This window comes from Coregonus clupeaformis, chromosome 21 (genome assembly GCF_020615455.1).
Source record: "Coregonus clupeaformis isolate EN_2021a chromosome 21, ASM2061545v1, whole genome shotgun sequence".
Lineage (NCBI taxonomy): Eukaryota > Metazoa > Chordata > Actinopteri > Salmoniformes > Salmonidae > Coregonus > Coregonus clupeaformis.
Genome location: NC_059212.1, coordinates 23,549,752 through 23,577,213, shown reverse-complemented (window position 1 = coordinate 23,577,213; position 27,462 = coordinate 23,549,752). Strand labels below are relative to the sequence as shown.

Sequence of the window (27,462 nt, the reverse complement as noted above, 5' to 3'; positions counted from 1 at the left end):
TGTATATATACTGAGATCATGTGACAGATCATGTGACACTTAGACTGCACACAGGTGGACTTTATTTAACTAATTATGTGACTTCTGAAGGTCATTGGTTGCACCAGATCTTATTTAGGGGCTTCATAGCAAAGGGGGTGAATACATATGCACGCACCACTTTTCCATTATTTATTTATTATAATTTTTTGAAACAAGTGATTTTTTTCATTTCACTTGACTATTGTGTGTATGTTTTTGACTATTTTGTGTATGTCCATTACATGAAATCCAAATAAAAATCCATTTAAATTACAGGTTGTAATGCAACAAAATAGGAAAAACGCTAAGGGGGATGAATACTTTTGCAAGGCACTGTATACTCAATTCACCAATTACCATGATGGGTTATATTTTGAGATACCACTATCCTATTTTGAGATAGTTATCCATACCTACCAGTATCTATCTACTTTCTGTGAAATGTTACTGATCGGGATGGAATTCTGATTACTGTACATGAGGTCGTGGAGGAAGTGTTTCATGCATATGGAATTCACATTGTTTGAAATCTTGCCACAGACGAAGATGTTGGTGCTCACTTTCGGTTATCTGCTGTCTTTAATCATGTGAATTTGTTGTAATTTAGATGCATTTGGTAGAATAATTTCAATTTCTCACTGGTCATAAGAAAAATGTTATGAAATAAATATTTTATCTGAATGCCATTTTTCTAAATTGTTACAAAGGGAAGGCCTCCTGTTTCAGATGAAGTAATAGAGTTGAAGTACAGAGTATTTTACCTCTATCAGGTACAAGAGAAGTCAGGGGTGCGTGTGACACCGTCCCATCCATGCCATCTCAGGTGACAGCCCCTACGGACTGAGCATGCCCAGAGGAGCACAGGTAACCTTACCCAGCCTCTCCAATAGGAACACAGACTGTTGACTGTGACACAGTAGAACTGACTACCGTAACCTGGGCTGGTCAACATTGACATGATGAAGCACAATGAGAATTTGCTCTTTTAGTGAAAGTTAAAATATATGGGAGGTGGCTCATTAGAATATTTTGCGGCGTGGTTTGCTCACAGCTCTTTTTGCGCAAACGTGAGTATCATTCCAGTTTATCGAATGTGTTGTTCAATGATTTATATATACACTAGAATACTTATAGGGGGTGCTGTGTTGAAGCCACCGTGCCTCCATCTTGGCACTCCCCCACCATTGTTAAAAAAAACATTCTGGAAGTTATCGAAGTGCATTTCATACATTTATTCTATTACATAAACCTTAATGTATATTTTTATATTATGTGAGCTAACCATAACAATTCTAAAAAATATAAAAACACATTTTCCTTGAAGATGACTAATGTTACTGTCCCCACTACAACAAAACATTTGGAGGATTGTTCCTTCTGGGGAGTGCCAATATGGCCGACCGGTGGCTTCAAAGCCTCTCAATGGCCAATACATAGCATCAGTAATCCAGGGTTTATGTACATAATTGGTTATGTCATTACATATTATACACTGAGTGCACAAAATATTAGGAACACCTGCTCTTTTCATGACAGACTGACCAGGTGAAAGCTATGATCCCGTATTGATGTCACCTGTTAAATCCATTTCAAATCAGTGTAGATGAAGGGAAGGAAACAGGTTAAAGAAGGATTTAAGTGCCTTTGAACGGGGTATGGTAGTAGCTGCCAGGCCCACTGGTTTGAGTCTGTCAAGAACTGCAATGCTGCTGGGTTTTTCACGCTCAACCGTTTCCCGTGTGTATCAAGAATGTTCCACCACCCAAATGACATCCAGCCAACTTGACACAACTGTGGGAAGCTTTGGAGTCAACATGGGCTAGCATCCCTGTGGAACACTTTCGACACCTTGTAGAGTCCATGCCCCGACGAATTGAGGCTGTTCTGCGGGCAAAAGGGGGTGCAAGTCAATATTAGGAAGGTGTTCGTAATGTTTTGTACACTCAGTGTATATGACTATGGCCAGTGATGGTGTCTTGTGAAAGACTCACGTATGGCCTTGTGTCAATTAAGAAAGGTTGACTAAATCAGTCAGTGGTTCTCAATTCTCTCCTCAGGGGACCCCCAACTCCTTCCAGAGGTAGCTCACTTGATTTAACTTGTAAATTAACACAATAATAACGCCTATGGAATTTTAACAATATAATATGGCTGATCAAAATAAAAAGAAACCTGTATGTTTCTTTAAAAGGATCTACAAAGAACCTTAAAGATTGAGAATGGTCCTATAAAGAACCTTTCTCCATAAATGTTCTAGAAATAACCATAAAAAAGGGTTCTATATAGCCCCAAAAAGCGTTGTAACCATAGCGGAACCCTGTTTTGGTGCTATATGCAACCTTTTTAATAGTTCTTTATTGAACTTTCAAAAAAGGGTTCTATATAGCACCAAAAGGGTTACACTATGGTTACAAGCCAAATAACCCCTATCTGGTACTATTTAGAAGAAAAACAATGTGTGTACAATCGTCACGTCCTGTTTTGGAGTAGTATTGTAGTGCCCCTCAATCTGAACACTCAACAACAGGGTTGGTTGCTCTGGTCTACAGGGCCCAGTTTGATCTGATCTGATTTTGGCAATTGGATAGAATGTTAGAATTGGGTTTTTCAAAACTGAAAAATTAGATTCTGATCCTCAGGATAGGGATTTGGTAATTCAATCTGACTTTTAAATCAGAATTAAATGGCATTTTTGCGTTTTTCCAAACTCAAAAGGTAGTGATTATGCCGTAAATCAGGATTATCTTGATCCCACTGGAATGGTGGATTCAGGGTGGATATAGAAAGGTGAAAGGCACTATAACCAAGAAATCTCAATGTAACTAAGGTGAGGAGGTTTAACAAAAGTTCTTACGTCTGAAAACCAAAGGTTCAGTATGTTAAATTGACCCTAGTATACAGTGCATTCCGAAAGTATTCAGACCCCTCGACTTCGTCCACATTTTTTGTAACATGTTACGTTACAGCCTTATTCTAAAATGGATTCAATCGTTTTTTTCCCTTCATCAATCTACAGTCGTGGTCAAAAGTTTTGAGAATGACACAAATACTAATTTTCACAAAGTCTGCTGCCTCAGTTTTGATGATGGCAATTTGCATATACTCCAGAATGTCATGAAGAGTGATTAGATGAATTGCAATTAATTACAAAGTCCCCCTTTGCATGAAAATGAACTTAATCCCCCAAAAACGTTTCCACTGCATTTCAGCCCTGCCACAAAAGGACCAGCTGCCATCATGTCAGTGATTCTCTCGTTAACACAGGTGAGAGTTTTGACGAGGACAAGGCTGAGTTAGAATAACAGACTGGAAGCTTTAAAAGGAGGGTGGTGCTTGAAATCATTGTTCTTCCTCTGTTAACCATGGTTACCTGCAAGGAAACACGTGCCGTCATCATTGCTTTGCACAAAAAGGGCTTCACAGGCAAGGATATTGCTGCTAGTAAGATTGCACCTAAATCAACCATTTATCGGATCATCAAGAACTTCAAGGAGAGAGGTTCAATTGTTGTGAAGAAGGCGTCAGGGCGCCCAAGAAAGTCCAGCAAGCGCCAGGACCGTCTCCTAAAGTTGATTCAGCTGCGGGATCGGGGCACCACCAGTGCAGAGCTTGCTCAGGAATGGCAGCAGGCAGGTGTGAGTGCATCTGCATGCACAGTGAGGCGAAGACTTTTGGAGGATGGCCTGGTGTCAAGAAGGGCAGCAAAGAAGCCACTTCTCTCCAGGAAAAACATCAGGGACAGACTGATATTCTGCAAAAGGTACAGGGATTGGACTGCTGAGGACAGGGGTAAAGTCATTTTCTCTGATGAATCCCCTTTCTGATTGTTTGGGCCATCCGGAAAACACCTTGTCCGGAGAAGACAAGGTGAGCGCTACCATCAGTCCTGTGTCATGCCAACAGTAAAGCATCCTGAGACCATTCATGTGTGGGGTTTCTTCTCAGCCAAGGGAGTGGGCTCACTCACAATTTTCCCTAAGAACACAGCCATGAATAAAGAATGGTACCAACACATCCTCCGAGAGCAACTTCTCCCAACCATCCAAGAACAGTTTGGTGACGACCAATGCCTTTTCCAGCATGATGGAGCACCTTGCCATAAGGCAAAAGTGATAACTAAGTGGCTCGGGGAACAAAACATAGACATTTTGGGTCCATGGCCAGGAAACTCCCCAGACCTTAATCCCATTGAGAACTTCTGGTCGATCCTCAAGAGGCGGGTGGACAAACAAAAACCCACAAATTCTGACAAATTCCAAGCATTCTGGGCTGCCATTAGTCAGGATGTGGCGCAGAAGTTAAATTGACAGCATGCCAGGGCGGATTGTAGAGGTCTTGAAAAAGAAGGGTCAACACTGCAAATATTGACTCTTTGCATAAACTTCATGTAATTGTCAATAAAAGTCTTTGACATTTATGGAATGCTTGTAATTATACTTCAGTATACCATAGTAACATCTGACAAAAATATCTCATAACACTGAAGCAGCGACCTTTGTGAAGACCAATACTTGTGTCATTCTCAAAACTTTTGACCACGACTGTACACACAATACCCCATGATGAAAGAAAAAACAGGTTTAGACATTTTTGCAAATCTATTAAAAATAAAATATTACATTTACATAAATATTCAGACCCTTTACTCAGTACTTTGTTGAAGTACCTTTGGCAGCAATTACAGCCTAGAGTCTTCTTTGGTATGACGCTACAAGCTTGGCACACCTGTATTTGGGGAGTTTCTCCCATTCTCTGCAGATCCTCTCAAGCTCTGTCAGGTTGGATGGGGAGCGTCGCTGCACAGCTATTTTCAGGTCTTTCCAGAGATATTTGATCGGGTTCAAGTCCGGGCTCTGGCTGGGCCACTCAAGGACATTCAGAGACTTGTCCCGAAGCCACTCCTGCATTGTCTTGGCTGTGTGCTAAGGGTCATTGTCCTGTTGGAAGGTAAACCTTCGCCCCAGTCTGAGGTCCTCAGTGCTCTGGAGCAGGTTTTCATTAAGGATCTCTCTGTACTTTGCTCCGTTCATCTTTCCCTCGATCCTGACTAGTCTCCCAGTCCCTGCCGCTGAAAAATATCCCCACAACATGATGCTGCCACCACCATGATTCACTGTAGGGATGGTGCCAGTTTCCTCCAGACGTGATGCTTGGCATTGGTCTGAGAGTCTTTAGGTGCCTTTTGGCAAAGTCTTTATGTGCCTTTTACTGAGGAGTGGCTTCCGTCTGGCCACTCTACCATAAAGGCCTGATTGGTGTAGTGCTGCAGAGAATGGTTGTCCTTCTGGAAGGTTCTCCCATCTCCACAGAGGAACTCTAGAGCTCTGTCAGAGTGACCATTGGGTTCTTGGTTACCTCCCTGACCAAGGCCCTTCTCCCCTGATTGCTCAGTTTGGCCGGGCGGACAGCTCTAGGAAGAGTCTTGGTTGTTCCAAACTTCTTCCATTTAAGAATGATGGAGGTCACAGTGTTCTTGGGGACCTTCAATGCTGCAGAATTTTTTTGGTACCCTTACCCAGATCTGTGCATCGACACAATCTTGTCTCAGAGCTCTACGGACAATTCCTTCGCCCTCATGGCTTGGTTTTTGCTCTGACATGCACTGTCAACTGTGGGACCTTAGACAGGTGTGTGCCTTTCCAAATCATGTCCAATCAATTGAATTTCACAGGTGGACTCCAATCAAGTTGTAGAAAAATCTCCAGGATGATCAATGGAAACAGGATGCACCTGAGCTAAATTTCAAGTCATATAGTAAAGGGTCTGAATACTTATGTAATTTATTTTTAATACATTTGCTACCATTTCAAAAAAACTGTTTTCACTTTGTCATTATGGGGTATTGTGTGTAGATTTTTATTGTTTTATTTGATCCATTTTAGAATAAGGCTGTAACGTAACATTTGGAAAAAGTCAAGGGGTCTGAATACTTTCCAAATGCACTGTAGGTATGCGGTCAGTTGTTATATTGAAAAGAGTCAAATAAATGCATCTTATAAGTGATTTGAAAGATCTAATATTTTTTTATCTTACTTTAATTCATGTAGTTTACTCATCTTTGTTTCCCTATGACAGTGTAGAAGTAGTACCACAACCTCTTCAGTAGATGGCACGGTGTAAGCCTGGGGTGTAATCATTACTCCAAACAGTTGCAAAACGTTCTGTTTTGCTACGAAAATGAGTTTCTATTGGACAAATTCAGGTAAGTCTCTCCCGTTTCATAACAGAATCGGCAAAGCACTGAAAATCTGGATTCTATGACCTTGATATTGTGGTATCTGGATCAGAATGATCCTATCTGATTATTTTCTGAAAAACTGGCTCAAAAACAGCCAGATCGATCTGATCCTGGATAGTAAAAAAACTGGGCCCAGTGGGAGGGGTGTTTACATGCCTGTCCCACAGACCTGTTTCTCTGTCCTGGTGGTGAGGTGAGGAGACATTTCACATGAACAGCATCCACAGAAACCTGAAACCTTAGGTGTCAAACCAATCTAAGCTTCCCCAAGTGGTGTAAAGTACTTATGTATGTTTGTAATTCTGTCCTTGAGCTGTTCTTGTCTTTTAATGTTCTGTATTATGTCATGTTTCATGTTTTGTGTGGACCCCAGGAGGAGTAGCTGCTGCTTTCGCAACAGCTAATGGAGATCCTAATAAAATACCAAAAAAAAAGATGACAAAAATACTTTAAAGTACTACTCAAGTAGTTTTGGGGGGTTATCTGTACTTTGCTATTTTATATTTTTGACAACTTTTACTTCACTACATTCCTAAAGCAAATAATGTACTTTTTACTCCGTACATTTTCATTGACACCCAAAAGTAGTCATTATATTTTGAATGCTTAGCAGGACAGAAAAATGGTTGAATTCACGCACTTATCAAGAGAACATCCCTGGTCATCCCTACTGCCTCTGATCTGGCGGACTCACTAAACACACATGCTTCATTTGTAAATGATGTCTGAGTATTGGAGTGTGCCCCTGACTACCCCCCCCCCCCAAAAAAAATAAATAAAATAATAACTGGTTTGCTTAATATATTTGAAATTATTTATACTTAAAAGGAAAATTCCACCCGAAAACTATCTTTTGGTATTTCTTTCATTTTGCATCATATGATGCTGCGTTTTGCGTCATGATGCAAAATGTATCATACAGGGATGATTTCTGTATTTTGAAAGTTGCATATTTTGAAAACCTGGTTGCTGACAAGCAAAACATTTTGGGACAGTGTCAACAATGGACTAATGAAACAAATACCAAAATACAGTTTTTGGGTGAGTTTTCCTTTAAGTATATTTTAACAATTACATTTACTTTTGATACTTAAGTATATTTAAAACCAAATACTTTTAGACTTTTACTCAAGTAGTATTTTACTGGGTGACTTTCACTTTTACTTGAGTCATTTTCTATTAAGGTATCTTTACTTTTACTCAAGTATGACAATTGGGTACCTTTTCCACCAGTGGATTCCCCCTATCCAGTCACTGTGTACATGGCAGCTGTTGCTAGGCCAGCTATGACTGATAAACACATATGTAACATGGGTGAACTGAATAGACTCCAGGGGCGGTCACCATGTATGTTTCATTACTCCCAGATTGTTAACATCGCTTTCCCCCCAGTTTGATTGATCTCCCACACTAAATGAGCAAAATATTTGTTACTGAGCTAAGTGTGTTTTTATAACAATATAATAATTACATATTGTATCTCTATGGGGTTTTTTATCCATAGGAGCAGTAAGACCAGGCCTGTGAAGGAGTTGAGACAAGATGATGCGTCAAGCTTTAAGATGATGAGGCCCTGAGACCACTTACATGGAAGAGCCAACACAAAACCATGCAGCCTGGCCAATAACAAACCATGAGAAGTAAGTCTACCATACCCTTACAAAACCCATATGTCAATATTCAATACATAAAATATATATTCTCTCTCTACACGTGCTGTACAGGTATTGGATTAATGCTTTACATTACAATGTAAGCCTATTGAACGTATGAACAGCTAAGATACTAAATATATTGACAAGAAACATGGTAACACCGCATTTAGATATACCATTCCCCCTCCCATGCTAACCAGCTGTTTGTGTGTGCGTGCGTCCTTGGTGAAACCCAGGTGTTCTCCTGATGCTGATGCTGTCAATCACACATGACCAGAGCCTTTCTTCATGTCCAGCCTCCTGTGTTGTGTGCTCTGGCGACGCTGTCATCTGCCACAAGCTCTCCAACATCATAGGTAAGAATGAGCATTGACTAAGTTGATGAACAAATATTGCCGTCTACTGATGGAAAGATGGCATTAATTGGAGTATGATTTGTTGGAATGTCTGGCTCCACACTAGACTATGGCTATCATAAAGATCCTGACTCTTTGTGTCAGCTATCTGTGTAGCCAGGTGTATGTTTTCTTCCCCATCTAGAGGCCCCTGAGACCACCAAGGCCCTGATGCTGACCGATGGCGCCATCGTCTCCGTGGACCGTCACTTCCTGTCTGACATGTCCAACATGACCGTGCTGTCCCTGAGCCACAACGCCATCGCCACCCTCACCCACGACGCCTTCCAAAACCTCACCATCCTCCACACCCTCCTCCTGGACCACAACCGCCTCTCCAGCCAGGCCCTGGAAAGGGCCACCTTCTCCTGGCTGCCCAGGTTGGAGATCCTCCAGCTGGGGAACAATGTCCTGGGGGAAGTCAAAGGCTCCTGGTTCCACGCCGCCAGGGCCCTGCGGACACTGCAGCTGGGGGGGAACCGCCTCACCAGGCTGGACACCACCACCTTTGCCTCAGCCGACCTCCGGGGGCTGGAGACCCTGGATCTGTCCGATAATCTGATCACATATCTGGGGAGGGATAGCTTTCGGGGCCTGCCGGGGCTCCGTAGTCTGGATCTGTCCAGGAATCAGCTCCGGAAAGCCCTGCCTGAAGCGTTTTCATACCTGTCTTGGCTAACTAGTCTCAACCTGGAACTGAACAGGTGGAACTGTACGTGTGAGCTGAGGGAGCTGGCGTCTTTCCTCACCAGCTACATGGAGGCTCCGGATAAGGTTGTTTGTTTTAACCTCTTATTGTTGTCTTTTCATACAATTATTTAATTTGGACTGCACATTGTATGAAAGATACTAAATAATGTTTATTATTCTTGTTCAGGTGCTGTTCAACGGGCGTAGGATGGTGTGTGTGAGTGCTGACAACCCGGCAGTGAAGACTGTGTTGGAGCTGACGGAGGCCAACTGTGTTCCACCCAATCAGAACATCACAGTGCAGGTGGAGGCCAAGAACTCAGTCTCTCCTCAGCGCTACACCAGAGACCTGGCTCTGGCCGCTGCCTTCTGCTTCGCTGGTCAGTACCTCAGGAACTATCTCCTCAATGGCCACATGTACAGTTGAAGTCGGAAGTTTACATACACTTAGGTTGGAGTCATTAAAACTCGTTTTTTCAACCACTCCACAAAATTCTTGTTAACAAACTGTAGTTTTGGCAGGTCGGTTAGGACATCTACTTTGTGCATGACACAAGTAATTTTTCCAACAATTGTTTACAGACAAATTATTTCACTTATAATTCACTGTATCACAATTCCAGTGGGTCAGAAGTTTACATACACTAAGTTGACTGTGCCTTTAAACAGCTTGGAAAATTCCAGAAAATGATGTCATGGCTTTAGAATCTTCTGATAGGCTAATTGACATCATTTGAGTCAATGGAGATGTACCTGTGGATTTATTTCAAGGCCTACCTTCAAACTCAGTGCCCCTTTGCTTGACATCATGGGAAAATACAAAGAAATCAGCCAAGACCTCAGAAAAAAAATTGTAGACCTCCACAAGTCTGGTTCATCCTTGGGAGCAATTTCCAAACGCCTGAAGGTACCACGTTCATCTGTACAAACAATAGTACACAAGTATAAACACCATGGGACCATGCAGCCGTCATACCACTCAGGAAGGAGACACGTTCTGTCTCCTAGAGATGAACGTACTTTGATGCGAAAAGTGAAAATCAATCCCAGAACAACAGCAAAGGACCTTGTGAGGATGCTGGAGGAAACAGGTACAAAAGTATATATATATACACAGTAAATCGAGTCCTATATCGACATAACCTGAAAGGCCGCTCAGCAAGGAAGAAGCCACTGCTCCAAAACCGCCATAAAAAAGCCAGACTACGGTTTGCAACTGCACATGGGGACAAAGATCGTACTCTTTGGAGAAATGTCCTCTGGTCTGATAAAACAAAAATATGTTTGGCCATAATGACCATCGTTATATTTGGAGATAAAAGGGGGATGCTTGCAAGCCGAAGAACACCATCCCATGACGGGAGTGGCAGCATCATGCTGTGGGGGTGCTTTGCTGCAGGAGGGACTGGTGCACATCACAAAATAGATGGCATCATGAGGAAGGAAAATTATGTGGATATATTGAAGCAACATCTCAAGACATCAGTCAGGAAGTTAAAGCTTGGTTGCAAATGGGTCTTCCAAATGGACAATGACCCCAAGCATACTTCCAAAGTTGTGGAAAAATGGCTTAAGGACAACAAAGTAAAGGTATTGGAGTGGCCATCACAAAGCCCTGACCTCACATTTGTGGGCAGAACTGAAAAATTGTGTGCGAGCAAGGAGGCCTACAAACCTGACTCAGTTACACCAGCTCTGTCAGGAGGAATGGGCCAAAATTCACCCAATTTATTGTGGGAAGCTTGTGGAAGGCTACCCGAAACGTTTGACCCAAGTTAAACAATTTAAAGGCAATGCTACCAAATACTAATTGAGTGTATGTAAACTTCTGACCCACTGGGAATGTAATGAAAGAAATAAAAGCTGAAATAAATCATTCTCTCTACTATTATTCTGACATTTCACATTCTTAAAATAAAGTGGTGATCCTAACTGACCTAAGACAGGGAATTCTTACTAGGATGAAATGTCAGGAATTGTGAAAAACTGAGTTTAAATGTATTTGGCTATGGTGTATGTAAACTTCCGACTTTAACTGTAACTTTTCTCTTCTTAAATAGTGGTAAATACAGTATATGAAATTGATTGGCTTCTGTATCATTCATTCAACACTGTAAAGTGTATCAACACTAAAGTACAGTGTGTTTTGTCTTTTATCCCCCTACATAAATAAGTCAGCTGTAACTCATAACTATGCTAATAATTTAAAGGTGGTGTTGGACTCACCCTAGCTGTGGTGTACATTTTTCACCACAAACTGGAGACGAATAAGAGAGACCGGACTGGAGCTGAGGAGGAGGAGAATAGGAGGACAGCACCCACCCAAACAGTCCCCCAGTGGGATCTGAGCAGGGAGAACCAAGCCCTACACTTGGCTCAAATGGGACTGGAAACCAAGCTGACGCTCCTCAATAGCAACCAGCAAGGCAGCCACCTTCAGCCCTGGGAAAGGGAGAAAGCCATGTATGATCTGAGGATGGGTAAAGACGGCTGCCATTTTACATGCCCCCACTGTGGCCCTGCACTCACTGGGTCTGCAGTGGAACAGGGGGGAGGAGTTGGACACATAGACGCGGCCCTGGACATGCTCAGGCAGGGCGGAGCCCAACCTAATAAGATGGAGAGTCTGGCCATGACAGAAGAGAGGGATGAGAGGAGTAGACACGTGCCACCGCAAGCACTGATCTCAAAGATGAAAGGTGAGCATGATTTGGTGACTATTTCCCTGACTGTGTAGCTAGCACATGGGGATGCGTGAAATGTACTCCTCAGCATGAAGTGTCGCCACAAAATTGTTAACTTATCGGTGGCGCCGACTGGTAAAACGCTTCGGGAGGGCGGTTACGTGTGCTAGCATAGCAGAGGTCCTGGGTTCAAGCGTCAGTGTGAGCCGAATCAGGCAGAAGTGGTACTCGCTAAGCAGGGTTGGGAAGGTTACTTTCTAAATGTAATCCATTACTAGTTACCTCTCCGAAATTGTAATCAGTAATGTAATTTTTGGATTAGTAGCATAATCTCAGTAGCATAATCTGATTACTTTCAGTTACTTTTGGATTATTTTCCCTTTAAGAGGCATTAGAAGACAAAAAGGCATCAAACGCATTTAGTGTGTCTCTGACTTGTGGATAAAATGTAAACTTTTTTCAATGAATGTCATTGAGAAAACAGAAAGGTGTCATAATGTGTTCTTTTTTTCTGCAAACATCCTTTCTGAATTTTAGTTTTTCTAAGTATCTGTAATCTGATTACAATATTTTAGCTGGTAACGTAACTGATTACAGTTGCAGTTTCTATGTAATGAGTTACTCCCAAACCCTGTCGCTAAGCAAGGAGCGTGACGTCCGTTACAACTACATAGACTGTTAGAATGAGAGAATGAAGGAAAATGTATTAGGATGAAAGAAAATTAGACTACAGACAATACAATAAGTAATTGACAGACACACAAACTTCAGATTATCAAAGATTTATCTAACACTGTCTTTCCCGGTGTTCATACATAGATCTAAGAGGTCAAAGGCCATTTAACAGGAGACCAGAGGGTCAGAGCAACCATACTCTCAGTCATCAGGAGTTTCTCCATCACCAACAGGGTTATAAAAAACATGGTCCTAATAGCAACAACCAGCCATTGGGTGGCAGCAACAGCTACTTTTCGCCTGATCAAAGAAACATGTCCACACATAACAGTGTAAAATATGAGATGGCAAGGCCTGGAAATTACATTGACAACAAACAGTCAAATTTCTATTTCCAACCAGAGGGTGGGAGACCTGTGACTGACTATCAACCCCAAATCACCAGCTGTGTGAACTGTCACAGAACCTATGAGTACAGACAGCCAGGGGATAAAGTCAGGGATGTTTCATATGGACTCCATGCAAGAGAATCTGCTGGGTATGAGGGATTCCCCATCCACAACCAACTGACAAGCCTAAATATGGGAAAGAACATGAACTACAACCAGTCTAATGTGGGCATCTATGCAAAGCATGCAAGTGAGCAGAGGAGTGTGACTTTTGACTTGGAAAGATCTGGAGTGCATGTCGTTGATGTACAAAAGATTAACCGTGATAGGGAAGGCAAACATGACAGGATTCAAAGTTCTAAGAATGTGGAATATAGTGACAAGCAGACCCTGAGCTATGAAGGCACTGGACGATCTGTGAGGAATAATGCTCTTGAAAGAGAAGACCACTCCAAAAGGCATAAACATAAAGTCCAGTCAAATGGTTTACTAAAAGTAAAGCTCAACCTTAACCCACTTAAGAAAAGCAAGGTCCATCCAAGGAAAAACAGCCGCGAGAAACTAGAACAAGGTGATAGAGAACGAACCAACTCCAAGAACCGAAAACTGAAAACGAGGGTTAAAGATGTCAAAGGCAAAAGGCACCACCAGGATGAGTCTAAAGGAAAAACAGACATATCCAATAAAGGAAACTCGACTCCCAAAAACAAAGCCAATCAGTCATCCAAAAATAAATCTACCACCAGCAAGTCTAAAGAAACTGATGATAATTATGAAGATAATGAGTCAGAAGAGGAGGAAGATAAGGAAGGCCACAGAAAAACAAGGCATCCTCCAAGCAAAACAGGAACACCAGGAAGGCTCGAATTACCATCCCAATGAGAGTAGAGCTGCTCAAGATCAGAAGAAGGCCAATGTCTCACAAAATAGAACTGGAGGAGTAACAAAGGAATCTGGTGGAGCACCTATACCAAGTAATTTGAGTCCTTACCAGTCAGACCCCAACAGAGCTGGTGGTAGTTCAGCCAATGGGCAACAAGTGAAACAATACAAAAATGGACAGGGCCAAGCACTAATCCCTGAGGTACCCCAACACCCCCGTTACCTAGGCGATGGAGTGACTCTTCAGAGGGCATTGAGTAACCCACAACTGTCAACAGCACACCCCCTCACAGGAATGGAAAGGACTTCCAGTTACAGTAAAAAAACACAAACAACTGTACATTCAATATTTGTCAGCCAATGCACTTACTCAACCTGTCATCCTATTTGTAACACCTGATTCAAGGGGTTATAAACTATTTAATGCTGAATTTTTGTTACGTGTGTACACTGGAAGATGACTTGTATTTCTATTAATTCTGTTTTACACAAATAAACAAATAAAAATAAACTTGGAAATAAAACGTGCCCTGTCCTCAAGTGTCCTGAATCCTTATTTTAAGTTACACATGTTGGTTTGGGTTACATTTGGCACAGGGTAGACACATGGCAGTGTTTACGGTTTAGTTTGACAGCCCTACTGACCCCTAAATCCACTCCATTGGGTTTAGGCTTACACAAGGTGACTGTTGTGAAGGGTCATGGCACCCCTACAGGACTCTATTTGCTTCCAATTAGCCTTAATCACCTCCTCTACTTTTTCACTTCTCTGTTTCACCATATAAACAGCTTTCTTCTCCCTGAGCACTAGTAATGGTTCATTGGTGATGCCACGGGGCAGCCCTTTTCCTCCCTTCCGTTTGTGCGTGATATGAGAAAGTGCCTATTTAACATGTTGTTGGAGATACCACTACATCCTAAAGCACATCCTTGTTATCCACATCCAATCCAATCTCCAAGACCTTACAAGCCACAACTCCTAACCCTATCCTAACCGCCATCCAAACCCTCCCCCCATGTGCTCTGTTCGTTCCTATGTTCAACTGTGTGTGTGTAATAAATACCCCTAAACCTGGATTCCTGCTCCATCTCCTTATTTGCATTCTGACTGATGCACCATTATAGCAAGAACAGTCCTGAACCCAGTCCATTCTAGCCCTAGTCCTTTTCTTCAGTGACACTTCATTATAAGGCTTTGTAGCTCAATAAGGGGCTCTATTTCTAGGTAAACTATTAGGGGCGGTTTCCCAGACAGAGTTTAATTTAAATCAGGACTAGGCTAATTCTACTTAAATTAATCCAGATTTTAAAAAATGGCTTTCTGAGACGTTGCTTAACTTCAGCTGAATTAGTTCTAGACTAGGGAGTAAGGACTAACCAGTTAATCTTTGTGAAGCCTAATTAGATTATAAAAAACAGGGATGGGACACTAATACATAAGCATTGTGTGGAATTTGAGCAAGTCACCTAAACCAAACAATGGACAGAGGTAAAAGAAAACGTTCAAAGAATTTCAGTGAAGGGAATCGTGTCAGACCCCCCAATTATCGAGAACAAACAGCATGATTCAGCAACAGAAAACAATGAAAAGATTGCCTGGACTACCATTTGTAATGAATTCAACAAATGAAAAAGTAAACAAATGTCACGATCGTTGGTTAGAGATGAGGACCAAGGCGCAGCGTTGAAGGTGAACATATCTTTTTATTACTGATCACACGATCAAAACAATAAACGATAACGTGACGTCTACAGTTTAACACAAACCGAAATGAACAAGAAACCACAAACACAAAGTGAAAGACAGACAGTTAAATATGGCTCCCAATCAGAGACACCCAGCTGACACTCGTTGCCTCTGATTGGGAGTCACTCAGCCCAACATAGAAAATCAAACATAGAATTACACACCCTGGCTCAACATAACATAGTCCCCAGAGCCAGGGCGTGACAGTACCCCCCCCCAAAGGCGCGGACTCCGGCCGCGCCAAACAACCACAACAGGGGAGGGACCGGGTGGGCACTCCGCCTCGGCGGCGGATCCGGCTCCGGACATGACCCAGGCACGGGTTGTGCTGGACTGACGACGCACACCCCTGGCTTGATGCGTGGAGGAGGAACGGGCCGGACCGGGCTGACGAAGCGCACCCCGGACTTGGTGCGGGGAGCAGGAATGAGCCGGACCGGGCTGACGACGCGCACCACTGACCCGGTGCGGGGAGCTTGGACGGGCCGGACCGGGCTGGCGACGCGCACCACAGACTTGGTGCGGAGAGCAGGAACGGGCCGGACAGGGCTGACGAAACGCACCAAGACTTGGTGCGGAGAGCAGGCACGGGCCGTGCCGGACTGACGACGCACACCACTGGCTTGGTGCGGGAAGCTTGGATGGGCCGGACTGGGCTGGCGACGCGCACCACAGACTTGGTGCGGAGAGCAGGAACGGGCCGGACAGGGCTGACGCAAACGCACCATAGACTTGGTGCGGAGAGCAGGCACGGGCCGTGCCGGACTGACGACGCACACCACTGGCTTGGTGCGGGAAGCTTGGATGGGCCGGACTGGGCTGGCGACGCGCACCACAGACTTGGTGCGGAGCGCAGGAACGGGCCGGGCTGGGCTGTCGACGCACACCGTAGGTTTGGTGCGGGGAGCAGGAATAGACCGGACCGTACTGGGGACACACACCACTGGCTCTACACCGGGATCTGGAACGGGCCGGACCGGACTGGCAACACACGCCAGTACCTCTCGCCGTGCCTCTACACCCTCCATCCCCTCTTCTACCAGTGGCCCCCGTAACCTGGCGGCCTCCTCTGCAACCCCGCTGGACCGCTCCATAGCGGCCTCCTGCTGTCCCGACGTCGTGAGCCCCCCCCTAAAAATTTTCTGGGGGTCTCTCCTCCCCGTGGGCCAGGCCTCCATCATTCTCGCCAGACTCTCACCCCACTGCTCCAAACTCCAACCTCTCTCCTCTTCTCTTGGCTTGGCCCAGTCGAGACTCCTACTCAACTGCTCCCAAGTCCTTCCTCTCTCTTCTTCATGCTGCTTGGTCCAGTTATGGTGGTTTCTTCTGTCACGATCGTTGGTTAGAGATGAGGACCAAGGCGCAGCGTTGAAGGTGAACATATCTTTTTATTACTGATCACACGATCAAAACAATAAACGATAACGTGACGTCTACAGTTTAACACAAACCGAAATGAACAAGAAACCACAAACACAAAGTGAAAGACAGACAGTTAAATATGGCTCCCAATCAGAGACACCCAGCTGACACTCGTTGCCTCTGATTGGGAGTCACTCAGCCCAACATAGAAAATCAAACATAGAATTACACACCCTGGCTCAACATAACATAGTCCCCAGAGCCAGGGCGTGACAACAAAAGGACGCTACAATAACTTCAGGTAAGATACTGTATTTATTGTTGGCCAACTTTTACAAATCAGAGTCACTTTGAAACGTTAGTTTTCTTGGGTAACACAATACAGTGGGGACGAAATGTATTTGTGTGACAGAAATACAGTTGAAGTCGGAAGTTTACATACACTTAGGTTGGAGTCATTAAAACTTGTTTTTCAACCACTCCACAAATTTCTTGTTAACAAACTATAGTTTTGGCAAGTCGGTTAGGACATCTACTTTGTGCATGACACAAGTAATTTTTCCAACAATTGTTTACAGACAGATTATTTCAATTATAATTCACTGTGGGTCAGAAGTTTACATACACTAAGTGATGTCATGGCTTTCGAAGCTTCTGATAGGCTAATTGACATCATTTGAGTCAATTGGAGCTGTACATGTGGATGCATTTCAAGGCCTACCTTCAAACTCAGTGCCTCTTTGCTTGACATCATGGGAAAATCAAAAGAAATCAGCCAAGACCTCAGAAAAAAAATGGTAGACCTCCACAAGTCTGGTTCATCCTTGGGAGCAATTTCCAAATGCCTGAAGGTACCACGTTCATCTGTACAAATAATAGTACGCAAGTATAAACACCATGGGACCACGCAGCCGTCATACCGCTCAGGAAGGAGACGCGTTCTGTCTCCTAGAGATGAACATACTTTGGTGCGAAAAGTGCAAATCAATCCCAGAACAACAGCAAAGGACCTTGTGAAGATGCTGGAGGAAACAGGTACAAAAGTATCTATATCCACAGTAAAACAAGTCCTATATCGACATAACCTGAAAGGCCACTCAGCAAGGAAGAAGCCACTGCTCCAAAACCGCCATAAAAAAGCCAGACTACGGTATGCAACTGCACATGGGGACAAAGATCGTACTTTTTAGAGAAATGTCCTCTGGTCTGATGAAACAAAAATAGAACTGTTTGGCCATAATGACCATCGTTATGTTTGGAGGAAAAAGGCGGTAGCTTGCAAGCCGAAGAACACCATCCCAACCGTGAAGCACGGGGGTGGCAGCATCATGCTGTGTGGGTGCTTTGAGGCAGGAGGGACTGGTGCACTTCACAAAATAGATGGCATCATGAGGAAGGAAAATTATGTGGATATATTGAAGCAACATCTCAAGACATCAGTCAGGAAGTTAAAGGTTGGTCGCAAATGGGTCTTCCAAATGGACAATGACCCCAAGCATACTTCCGAAGTTGTGGCAAAATGGCTTAAGGACAACAAAGTCAAGGTATTGGAGTGGCCATCACAAAGCCCTAACCTCAATCCTATAGAACATTTGTGGGCAGAACTGAAAAAAACGTGTGTGGGCAAGGAGGCCTACAAACCTGACTCAGTTACACCAGCTCTGTCAGGAGGAATGGGCCAAAATTCACCCAACTTATTGTGGAAAGCTTGTGGAAGGCTACCCGAAACGTTTGACCCAAGTTAAACAATTTTAAAGGCAATGCTACCAAATACTAATTGAGTGTGTGTAAACTTCTGACCCACTGGAAATGTGATGAAAGAAATACAAACTGAAATAAATCATTCTCTCTACTATTATTCTGACATTTCACATTCTTAAAATAAAGTGGTGATCCTAACTGACCTAAGACAGGGAATTTTTACTAGGATTAAATGTCTGGAATTGTGAAACACTGAGTTTACATACACCTTAGCCAAATACATTTAAACTTCCGACTTCAACTGTATAACACTATCATACATAATTACTAATATAATTTATATATTGTCTTGTCTTCATAAGTTCCTGTGGAAAAACAAAAATCAACTTAAAGAAGACAAATGCTGTTACTCATAGGGAGCGTTTCAAGACAGGTGGCGGACCCCCAGGTAGACCAGAGACAGATGAGCTGGGGGACTTGACCGGGATCATTGATGGCCAGCAACCGCTGGAAGGTATCCCAATGATGGCCATTTGGACAGCTCAGATTGGGGACCATTCCAATCCTCATTTGGTAGGACACATTAATTCAACATGTGCCATCCTCGGACTGCAGGGAATATGTCATGTCAGTCATCTCTGTAATGAACTCAACTCTTGAGGAAATAATATTGTCTAATGCAGCAATGTAATCATTTTCTTGAGGCAGATGATCACCATAGCTTGGAGGGCATAAGACAGGATAAAGGTCAGCCAGGAGGGAAAATTGTCACTAACCCGGGCCGGAGGACAAAGACAAAGAGGCTGAGTATGCATGAGAAACTGGCCATGGAAATTCATGAGTGCAAGCTAATGTATTTAACAGAAGAGCATGATATGAAGACGTGAATCCTTCATGTTGAATTAGCTATGAAGGAGGAGAGAAACACAAAGCAGCAGCAGTACCAATGTTCTTCTCAAACCAGCACCAGTTCGGGGTTCCAATATTTCCATTTGTGAATTAAAACCCAATTTGTTACCAATCCATGGCTATTGTTTGCTTCAATCACTTGAGCCACAGTATCTCTGCAGGCGAATCCCTTACTGTCATTGTCTGCCTCGACCATGGGAACATCTGGGTCATCCTCATCTTCAGTGCGAGGATCTGGGCAGCCATGCTGTTTGAGGTCATTGTGAAGCACTGCTGTTGCAATTATGACAACGCAGCATCTTCTTGTGTTTGAGACACTGGAAACGACTCTTCCATACACCAAACATGTGCTCCACTACACCTCTGGTGCAGATATGAGCTTGGTTGTACCGTTGTTGCTCAGGTCCTATTGCATGAAGATAGGGGTGAACAAGAAGTAGGTCTGTGCATACCCACTGTCACCAAGTATGATTCCACTGTTGTCCTCCTTCAAGAGGAATTCTGGATAATTCTTGAGTCATGAGTTTCACCTTTCCAACGTGCAACACTGTTGGAGAACTGCAAATTGGGAGTGCACACACTGTACATTTATTGAGAACCCGTTTTCACGATTACAGCACTCCTCAGCATCTGCTGTAGAATATGACATCCCTCTATACAGCCAATGACTCCAGGGAAGTTCCCATATTCATAAAACTCTACCTTGTAGTTGGCTTGGGCAGCGTGGCGCAGTGGTTTAAGGCACTGTATTGCAGTGCTAGCTGTGCCACTAGAGATCCTGGTTCGAATCCAGGCTCTGTCGTAGCCGGCCGCGACCGGGAGACCCATGGGGCGGCGCACAATTGGCCCAGCGTCGTCCAGGATAGGGGAGGGAATGGCCGGCAGGGATGTAGCTCAGTTGGTTGAGCATGGCGTTTGCAACGGCAGGGTTGTGGGTTCAATTCCCATGGGGGGCCAGGAAAAAAATATATATATATAAAAAAGAATAATGTATGCACTCACTAACTGTAAGTCGCTCTGGATAAGAGCGTCTGCTAAATGAATAAAATGTAAATGTAAAAAAATAATAATTGTCTTTCAGACTTTGTGGACTATTCTGCATACAGTCGGTTCACTTACACCACACAAATCTCCTGTTTCACAATGGAAGGTTCCAGATGCCAAAAACCTCAAGGTGATCAGTACTTGTAGGGAAGGAGGGATGGGCCTTCCCCTAAAAGAGTCAGATGAAAGCCTTGGCTCAAGCAAACAAATGATGTCAGCTGCATTTGGGTTGCCGTCTGTCTATAACCGCTCTTCTGTCTGGCCTTGGTGTTGCTCTTTGATCATCATTGAAATAGTCCAGGTAATCCATTGCCAAGGTCAACCTGGGTGCGAACATCCATTAATCTGAAATGAAACCTTCACTTAGATCTAGATTAACTCTAATCGTCCTTCTGGAAATCAGACTTTTATAATCTAGACTAGGGCAAATCAGACTATTTTAAACCATGTCTGAGAAATGCCATTTCAGTTAGTCCAGTTTAAAAATTCAATTTAGTCTAGGATTAGGCTTAATCTCTGTCTGCAAACCCACCCCTGAATGAGTGGAACAGTGGGATGAAGTTCATGGAAGACTGTCTGAATGGTGACCTTGTAAACTCTTAGCCTTGGTTGTGTGTGAATAATGAATAAGGCAGTCTGCCATTATTACCAGCTTGCACCTGAGACTAAAACTAATGACAAGAGTCAGTTATTCCATTGTTTACTTGGCCCACTAACTATTTTATTCACATTTGCTCATCTCATGTGATCCCCTCACAGGGCTCTGAGGTTTCCAAATTCCATGTTAGTCTTTAACTAGGGCCCCAAGTTTATGTTTACCATGGTCAATATCCATAGTCATGAGAGTAAATTGCAATCAACAAAATATTATTCAGTATGGGACTGTCTGTCCTTCACAGCGTTCAGTGGTGAATCACTGGGTCATGTTCATTAGGCACCAAACGGAAGAAAACATACTGAAACAGGCAGGGACAACCTGGACTAGTCCAGTAAGAAACTTACATTTTCGTTTTCCGTTGCAAAATATTTTGATATTTTCCGTTGCATGTCCTAATGAACACAATCCTGTTGTCTGGAGAAAAACAATGTTCTGATAAGCTGATAATGTGACATTAGAATACAAGGTGCTGGAAAATAAACTCCCTATCACACCAGCAGTTGTTATTACTATATCTTTATATAAAAGGGTATCAATAATTAACCCATCAACTATTTGATAAATTAATTTTGTTATAAATCATTAGGCCACCACACTTTCACCTTCTAAGTTCATCCTTGACCCGTGAAAAACCAATAGTTTTCCCTGAAGGGTCGAGCCATTAAGAGTGAGATGAGAGGTGATCTGCCCTGTGAAATCACTGATTACTGGTCCACAGATAACACTGTTGGCCTGCACTGGAGAGTAAACACACACTAAAACTCTAAACTTTCTCTCACTCCACAACAGTCCTTGTCTGCACCCAATCTTATAATAATAATAAGCCATTTAGCAGACGCTTTTATCCAAAGCGACTTACAGTCATGTGTGCATACATTTTTACGTATGGGTGGTCCCGGGGATCAAACCCACTACCCTGGCGTTACAAGCGCCATGCTCTACCAATTGAGCACTTGTCACAGCTTTGAGACCTCATAGAACAGAGAAAGAATGTATGAAGAAATTAACGATGCATGGAGGAAGAAAACATTTGAAGAAGGAAAGAAGAGGAAGAGGATGATATATCCGATACTTTCCTGAAGAACAGTAGATCATGCTGTGTCGGTGTAGGTCTCATTGTACTGCTTCTGACCATCACCATAACCTCTGTTGTTGTGACTCAAAATGCAGGTAACTCAAACTTCTTATTTTGTTTCACTTTTTCAAGACAGAACAAAAAATACATTCATCAGCATACAGTAATCAGATATACTTGGAACGTATCATCACCAGTATTGACCTTAATGTCATACAATAATGTAAAAATGACCTTTGTATTTACTGTAGCCTACTGTATATGACTTGCTTATTTATCTTTGTAACTAGGGTTTACAGGGTAATGATAATAATAATATGCCATTTAGCAGACGCTTTTATCCAAAGCGACTTACAGTCATGTGTGCATAAATTTTTACGTATGGGTGGTCCCGGGGATCGAACCCACTACCCTGGTGTTACAAGCGCCATGCTCTACCAATTGAGCTACAGAGGACCATCTGTGATAACTGTGCCTGTGCATACTGCTAGGGACCTCTGAGACGATCCTACCGTTCCCTACTGATGGACACATGCTGGACTTCCTTGTCCAAACTGGAGACATCAGGGAGAGAGACGCACTGCATGCCACCTGGTATCACCATGCCAACATGTCAGAGATGAACAAAGCACTGCAAAGTAATGTATTTTGATAAAATATAAGTTGTTCTCTGAATTCTATGTAACTTTAGCAGAATCGTACAAAAAGTGTCGACATCAAGTCTACATTTGACAGTTTACATTTGCAGTAGTAAAAACCTGGGTAGTATTCATTAGGACACACCTTAGCAAAACGTTTAGCAAAGGGAGGGACTGTGAAGAGACACACACAGGCACATATTCATATACGTATAGACACTCACTCTACACACACGTACACATGGATGTTGTATTGTAAATATGTGATAGTGGAGTAGTGGCCTGAGGGAACACACTAAATGTATTGGGTAAAGTGTTATGAAATATAATGTTATGTAATATTTAAAATTGTATAAAACTGCCTTAATGTTGCAGGACCCCAGGAAGAGTAGTTACTGCCTTGGCAGCAGCTAATGTGATCTTTAATAAATACAAATACCTGAATGTGTTTCTTATTGGACACATTCAGATAGTCCCTCCCTGTTTCAGTTCATTTTCATATGTTGGTGCCTAATGAATACAACCCTGTTCTGTCCACCTCTCTGGGTTCTAGAGGCTGATGTGACCATACAGGGACACAACACGGTCAACGTGACCACCAACCCCATCAACACTCTGGGCCAGTGGCTGGATGCAGTGCTCCAGTCAAAGAAAGGTATCAAACCTATCAATACAACTTTAGATATCAGTTAGAGCCTTAGCTTCTTCTGGTCCTTTAGTACCAATCAATAATGTCGATCAATTACCTAAAAGGATCAGCTGCATAACATAAAATAGCATAGTGAATCTAATCTGATGTACTTTCATATTTTACGAAACCAGCTAACTAGACTAATAATATTGATACACTCGCTAAGGCTAGGGGTCTTAGGCCTAGCTAAATCGTCTGTAACCTGATTTAATGTGTGCATTTACGTGAGAAATCAGTATGCGGACCGTGTTGTATGCATGTGCCCGAGGAGACAGCAAACTTACAGAGTTCAAGGCTAGCTGTCTTGACTTCCCGGTCGGCCAGCCCAAGTGAGTGATTGATGTTCAGAGTAGTGATGAAGATAAATATATACAAAAAGGAGACTACAAAAAGGTATGCCCAAAACTAAGGATTTAAACCAAACCAAAAGGCCCACCAAACTCCAGCAGCCTCACAGCTCTGCAAGCTGCCACACTGATTGCCCACACCTGTGCACAATCGAAACTTAAAGATGCACGATGCAGAAATCGCTCCGCCATTTCCTGGTTGCTAAAGTTCTAATAGTTCGCCTAATTTCAGATTGTGACAAAACAAGCGTTCATTGTGTAGTGAATCATTGTACCATCTAAACTGCTGTGAAATATATATTTCCCATAACCAAAAATATTATATTTTCAGCTGTTTAAAGCTGGTGTACAAAACCGAAAGTAAAAGATGCAAAAACGACACTTAAGAACGGGAAGCATAGAAATAGCGCACATAGAATAGATCTACCGGTTCTTAGACTTGCTTTCAATGACAATTAAAGATCTATAACTTACATTTCTATGTGAATTTGGTCATTACATATTGTAGCTTTAAGTTACATGTAGCTTTAACAAGACTCCCTGGCAAAGCGTGTGGAAGTGGGAGTATAGTGTCTAAATATAATCCTAAGAACTAACATACCTAACCTATTCCATAACACATACAACAGGTGTATGATACTATTGTATTCTGACCCCTTCAGGCATAAAGCTGGACTTCAAAAGCATTCAGGCGGTGAGTCCCTCCCTGGACATCCTGAGCATGACAAACCCGACTACAGGGATCAACAGGCCAGTGTGGCTAAACACTGACATCCTCTCTGGGCCCAACGTCCCAGCCTTCTGGCCTGTCGTTAACGGATCTGAGTGAGTAGCCAGGTAAGGGCAATCATATTAGCCAGATCTCAGACCTGTATGTGCTTTAGCTTTAATAGCCAACTCCTTGCACATACAGATCTGGGACCAGGCTAGAGCAATCTTTCTTCATTGACCTCTCATTGGTCTTCTGTTTCACCATGTACAATTTAGTTTTGTCTTTTTCTTTTACAATTAGCCAGATAAAACTCACTTCTCTTCTACTAGTATGCTCAACTGTCCTATTTCTCCAGGTTCTTGGCACTGATCCAGCAGAAGTTTCCAGACGTGACCATCTCTCCTGGATGGGCAGTTCTGTACATGCCCCTGTTTCCTAAAGTCACCTACACATAGGCCATGGTGGAGGACATGTACACCATCATCAAAAATGTCCCTCAGAAAGTCACCTTCCCCATCCACGCTCTCATGGCCAGGAACGGATCACCTCACATCAGCTGGCTGCTCAGGCAGTCGCCATGGTAACTGGAACTGCTCCTATATACAGTAATTGATCTAGTCGTGACTTTCACATCTTTCAATCACACTGGTTGAGGTTACGGAAATATCTCAGGTTTGACTTGTTCACACTCACTAGTTAGTGTGGGGATCTAGATGTGATGACTAGCTTAGAAAGAATGCATTAATGATTAAACATAAAAGGTTTGTACTGTACTGATATAAATTGTTTCACATAACAAGCTGTGATTCATGTGAGGAACGTTAGGGGGTAGGATGAGATAAGACTTGTATTTCTCACAGACACATACACACTGCCTCTTTGTTAAACCATCATACTCAAGGACATGTGTACTGCAAAAAGTGCTGACTTTCTGGATAAGTTGCAAAACAACTAGGCACCTGGCAACAGTGGAGCGCCAAGGGTCTGGGACCAGCCTGTGCGCCAACGATTGGCTGAGTAAGTCTAAACCACGCTCAGTCTCTACTCTGATAGGCCCAGCAGGGAGCGGGAACTATCTCTGTCAGAGTATTTTAAGAAGAACTCATAACAATGGCTTAGTTCTCTGAGTGCCCTGTGTGGTATTTCAGTGGACCCGTATATACGAACATCATATTTACCATTGAAGTTGTTTGCATTAATTAAAATACTAGTCTATTTTAGAAGACCTCTTTTGTTCCTAATACCAGATTTGAATTGACGCAACTTAACAATTGGTGACCCCGACGTGATCTGGTAGAAGGGACTTCGCTGGGTATTGTCCGGCCCATTGGACATCTCTGTGATTGAACGGTGTGTTTCACAAAGAGTCCGGACTACTAAAAACAGGTAAGCAGACACCTATTGTTATATAACTAAAGTTCTGCACATTGGCTTTATCCAAATTAATTTTGTGAAACACCTGTCTGATGTAAGTGAACTAAATTATGAAACTATTATGAGTAGATAAGCACCATATTGTGACATGCAAACCTGTGGTGAATGTGATGTTAAACCATGGTACCATAGAGTATTGTTCTACCGGCAAGGCCCGTAACTACGGGGGTACGGCTAGGTTCGTAGAAAATACTGAAATCTATCGGCAAGGTCCGTAACTACGAGGGTACGGCTAGGTTCGAAGAATTACACCGGCAAGGTCCGTAACTACGAGGGTACGGCTAGGTTCGGGAAATTTTAGATAAATACTAGCGACTGGCAAGGTCCGTAACTTAGAGGGTACGGCTAGGTTCAGCTGAGTATTTTTTAGATAGGGAGGAGGATAGTAGGCGATGGTGAATTTGACAATGTAAAGGTAAAGATAATGAATAACTAGTATGACTAAACTGAAAAGTTTGAACTGATATAACTGAACTGTAACGTTGGTGTTTGAAATAACATAATACTGGTTTTAAATAATTATGTTGAAGCAATTTGGTTTATTATTTGATTTAACGTTTGATGTTTGACCCTGCAAAATACTGGTTAAATAATTAGACTGAAATAATTTGGTTTATCGTTGAAATATAAATATGCACCGACTTTAACTAATTAGGTGGGAATAATTTGATTTAAATAAATAGACTAAAGTACTTTAAATAACGGCAGAATATTGGAAACGCTAAAACGAAAAACAGACAAAGCCTGTTCCCACTGGACACAGAAGGGAGAGCCGCGAGGGGAGGGGCTGGAGACAGCGAGAGTGTGGCTTTTGGAGTCAGGAAAGACTGGGAGTTGGCTGGGAACACCACGGGGCGATTGTTTGAGAGGTGCCTGTGGGTTTCTGACGATATATACGTATGAACTTGCTCACCCAAACGTAGACGTACATCATGGGTGAGAAAGTAGAGAATATTTACATTTGCATTTTTTGTAATTTAGTAGACGCTCTTGTCCAGAGCGACTTGCAGGAGCAATTGGGGTTGGGTGCCTTGCTCGAGGGCACATCGGCAGATTTTTCGCCTGGTCGGCTCGGGGATTGGAACCGGCGACCTCTAGGTTGTTGGCGCGGCGCTATTGGTCACTAAGCTGCCTGCCGCCCCATATGAGTTTAAAGGTTGTGCCGTTGTTTGATCATGTGATAAGGTTTAATGGGTAATCGGACCATAACTAATGTGGTTATGGAAGTAATGTATAAATAGTGGAGAGCCAATAGGGGGCTCCATTGAACTATTATGTTTTGTTGGGAATTTCGGTGGCATGAGGTGAAGTCTGTGTGTATGAGTGAATTCAACGGCTGGTGTGGGTGGTGACCGGATGCTACTGAGTATTTGGTTTGGTAATGTTTTTTTGTTTTTTTTTGATGGATCAGCTTAATATTGCAGATAGATTGCATCTTCTATCAATGTAATTGTCTGCATCACTTCCAATCCCCCATGTTTTTTTTATTTTTTTATATATATGGTTTGGTAATGT

At 42.9% G+C, this 27,462-nt stretch overlaps 2 protein-coding genes across 2 annotated transcripts; both read left to right on the top strand.

The window, feature by feature from the left end:
• Positions 1 to 798: 798 nt before the first annotated feature.
• On the top strand, positions 799 to 14,962 carry LOC121534601 (leucine-rich repeat-containing protein 53-like). The gene is made up of 7 exons (XM_041841180.1): positions 799 to 885; positions 7,764 to 7,899; positions 8,151 to 8,270; positions 8,455 to 9,083; positions 9,187 to 9,379; positions 11,210 to 11,698; positions 12,503 to 14,962. Exons 2-7 carry the CDS (start codon positions 7,893 to 7,895, stop codon positions 13,627 to 13,629), a joined length of 2,565 nt encoding a protein of 854 aa, XP_041697114.1. The 5' UTR covers positions 799 to 885; positions 7,764 to 7,892; the 3' UTR covers positions 13,630 to 14,962.
• Positions 14,963 to 22,533: 7,571 nt separating this feature from the next.
• On the top strand, positions 22,534 to 25,268 carry LOC121534600 (protein FAM151A-like). The gene is made up of 4 exons (XM_041841179.1): positions 22,534 to 22,763; positions 23,317 to 23,418; positions 24,464 to 24,638; positions 24,869 to 25,268. Exons 1-3 carry the CDS (start codon positions 22,658 to 22,660, stop codon positions 24,628 to 24,630), a joined length of 375 nt encoding a protein of 124 aa, XP_041697113.1. The 5' UTR covers positions 22,534 to 22,657; the 3' UTR covers positions 24,631 to 24,638; positions 24,869 to 25,268.
• The last annotated feature ends 2,194 nt before the right edge of the window (positions 25,269 to 27,462 follow it).

Bases quoted from the DNA above. Each gene is read 5' to 3' on its own strand.
- LOC121534600 (XM_041841179.1), top strand. From the start codon at position 22,658: ATGCTGGACTTCCTTGTCCAAACTGGAGACATCAGGGAGAGAGACGCA. The intron at 22,764-23,316 runs GTAATGTATTTT...TCTGGGTTCTAG, and splicing joins GATGAACAAAGCACTGCAAA to AGGCTGATGTGACCATACAG. The intron at 23,419-24,463 runs GTATCAAACCTA...TGACCCCTTCAG, and splicing joins AGTGCTCCAGTCAAAGAAAG to GCATAAAGCTGGACTTCAAA.
- LOC121534601 (XM_041841180.1), top strand. The intron at 8,271-8,454 runs GTAAGAATGAGC...TTCCCCATCTAG, and splicing joins CAAGCTCTCCAACATCATAG to AGGCCCCTGAGACCACCAAG. The intron at 9,084-9,186 runs GTTGTTTGTTTT...ATTCTTGTTCAG, and splicing joins ACATGGAGGCTCCGGATAAG to GTGCTGTTCAACGGGCGTAG.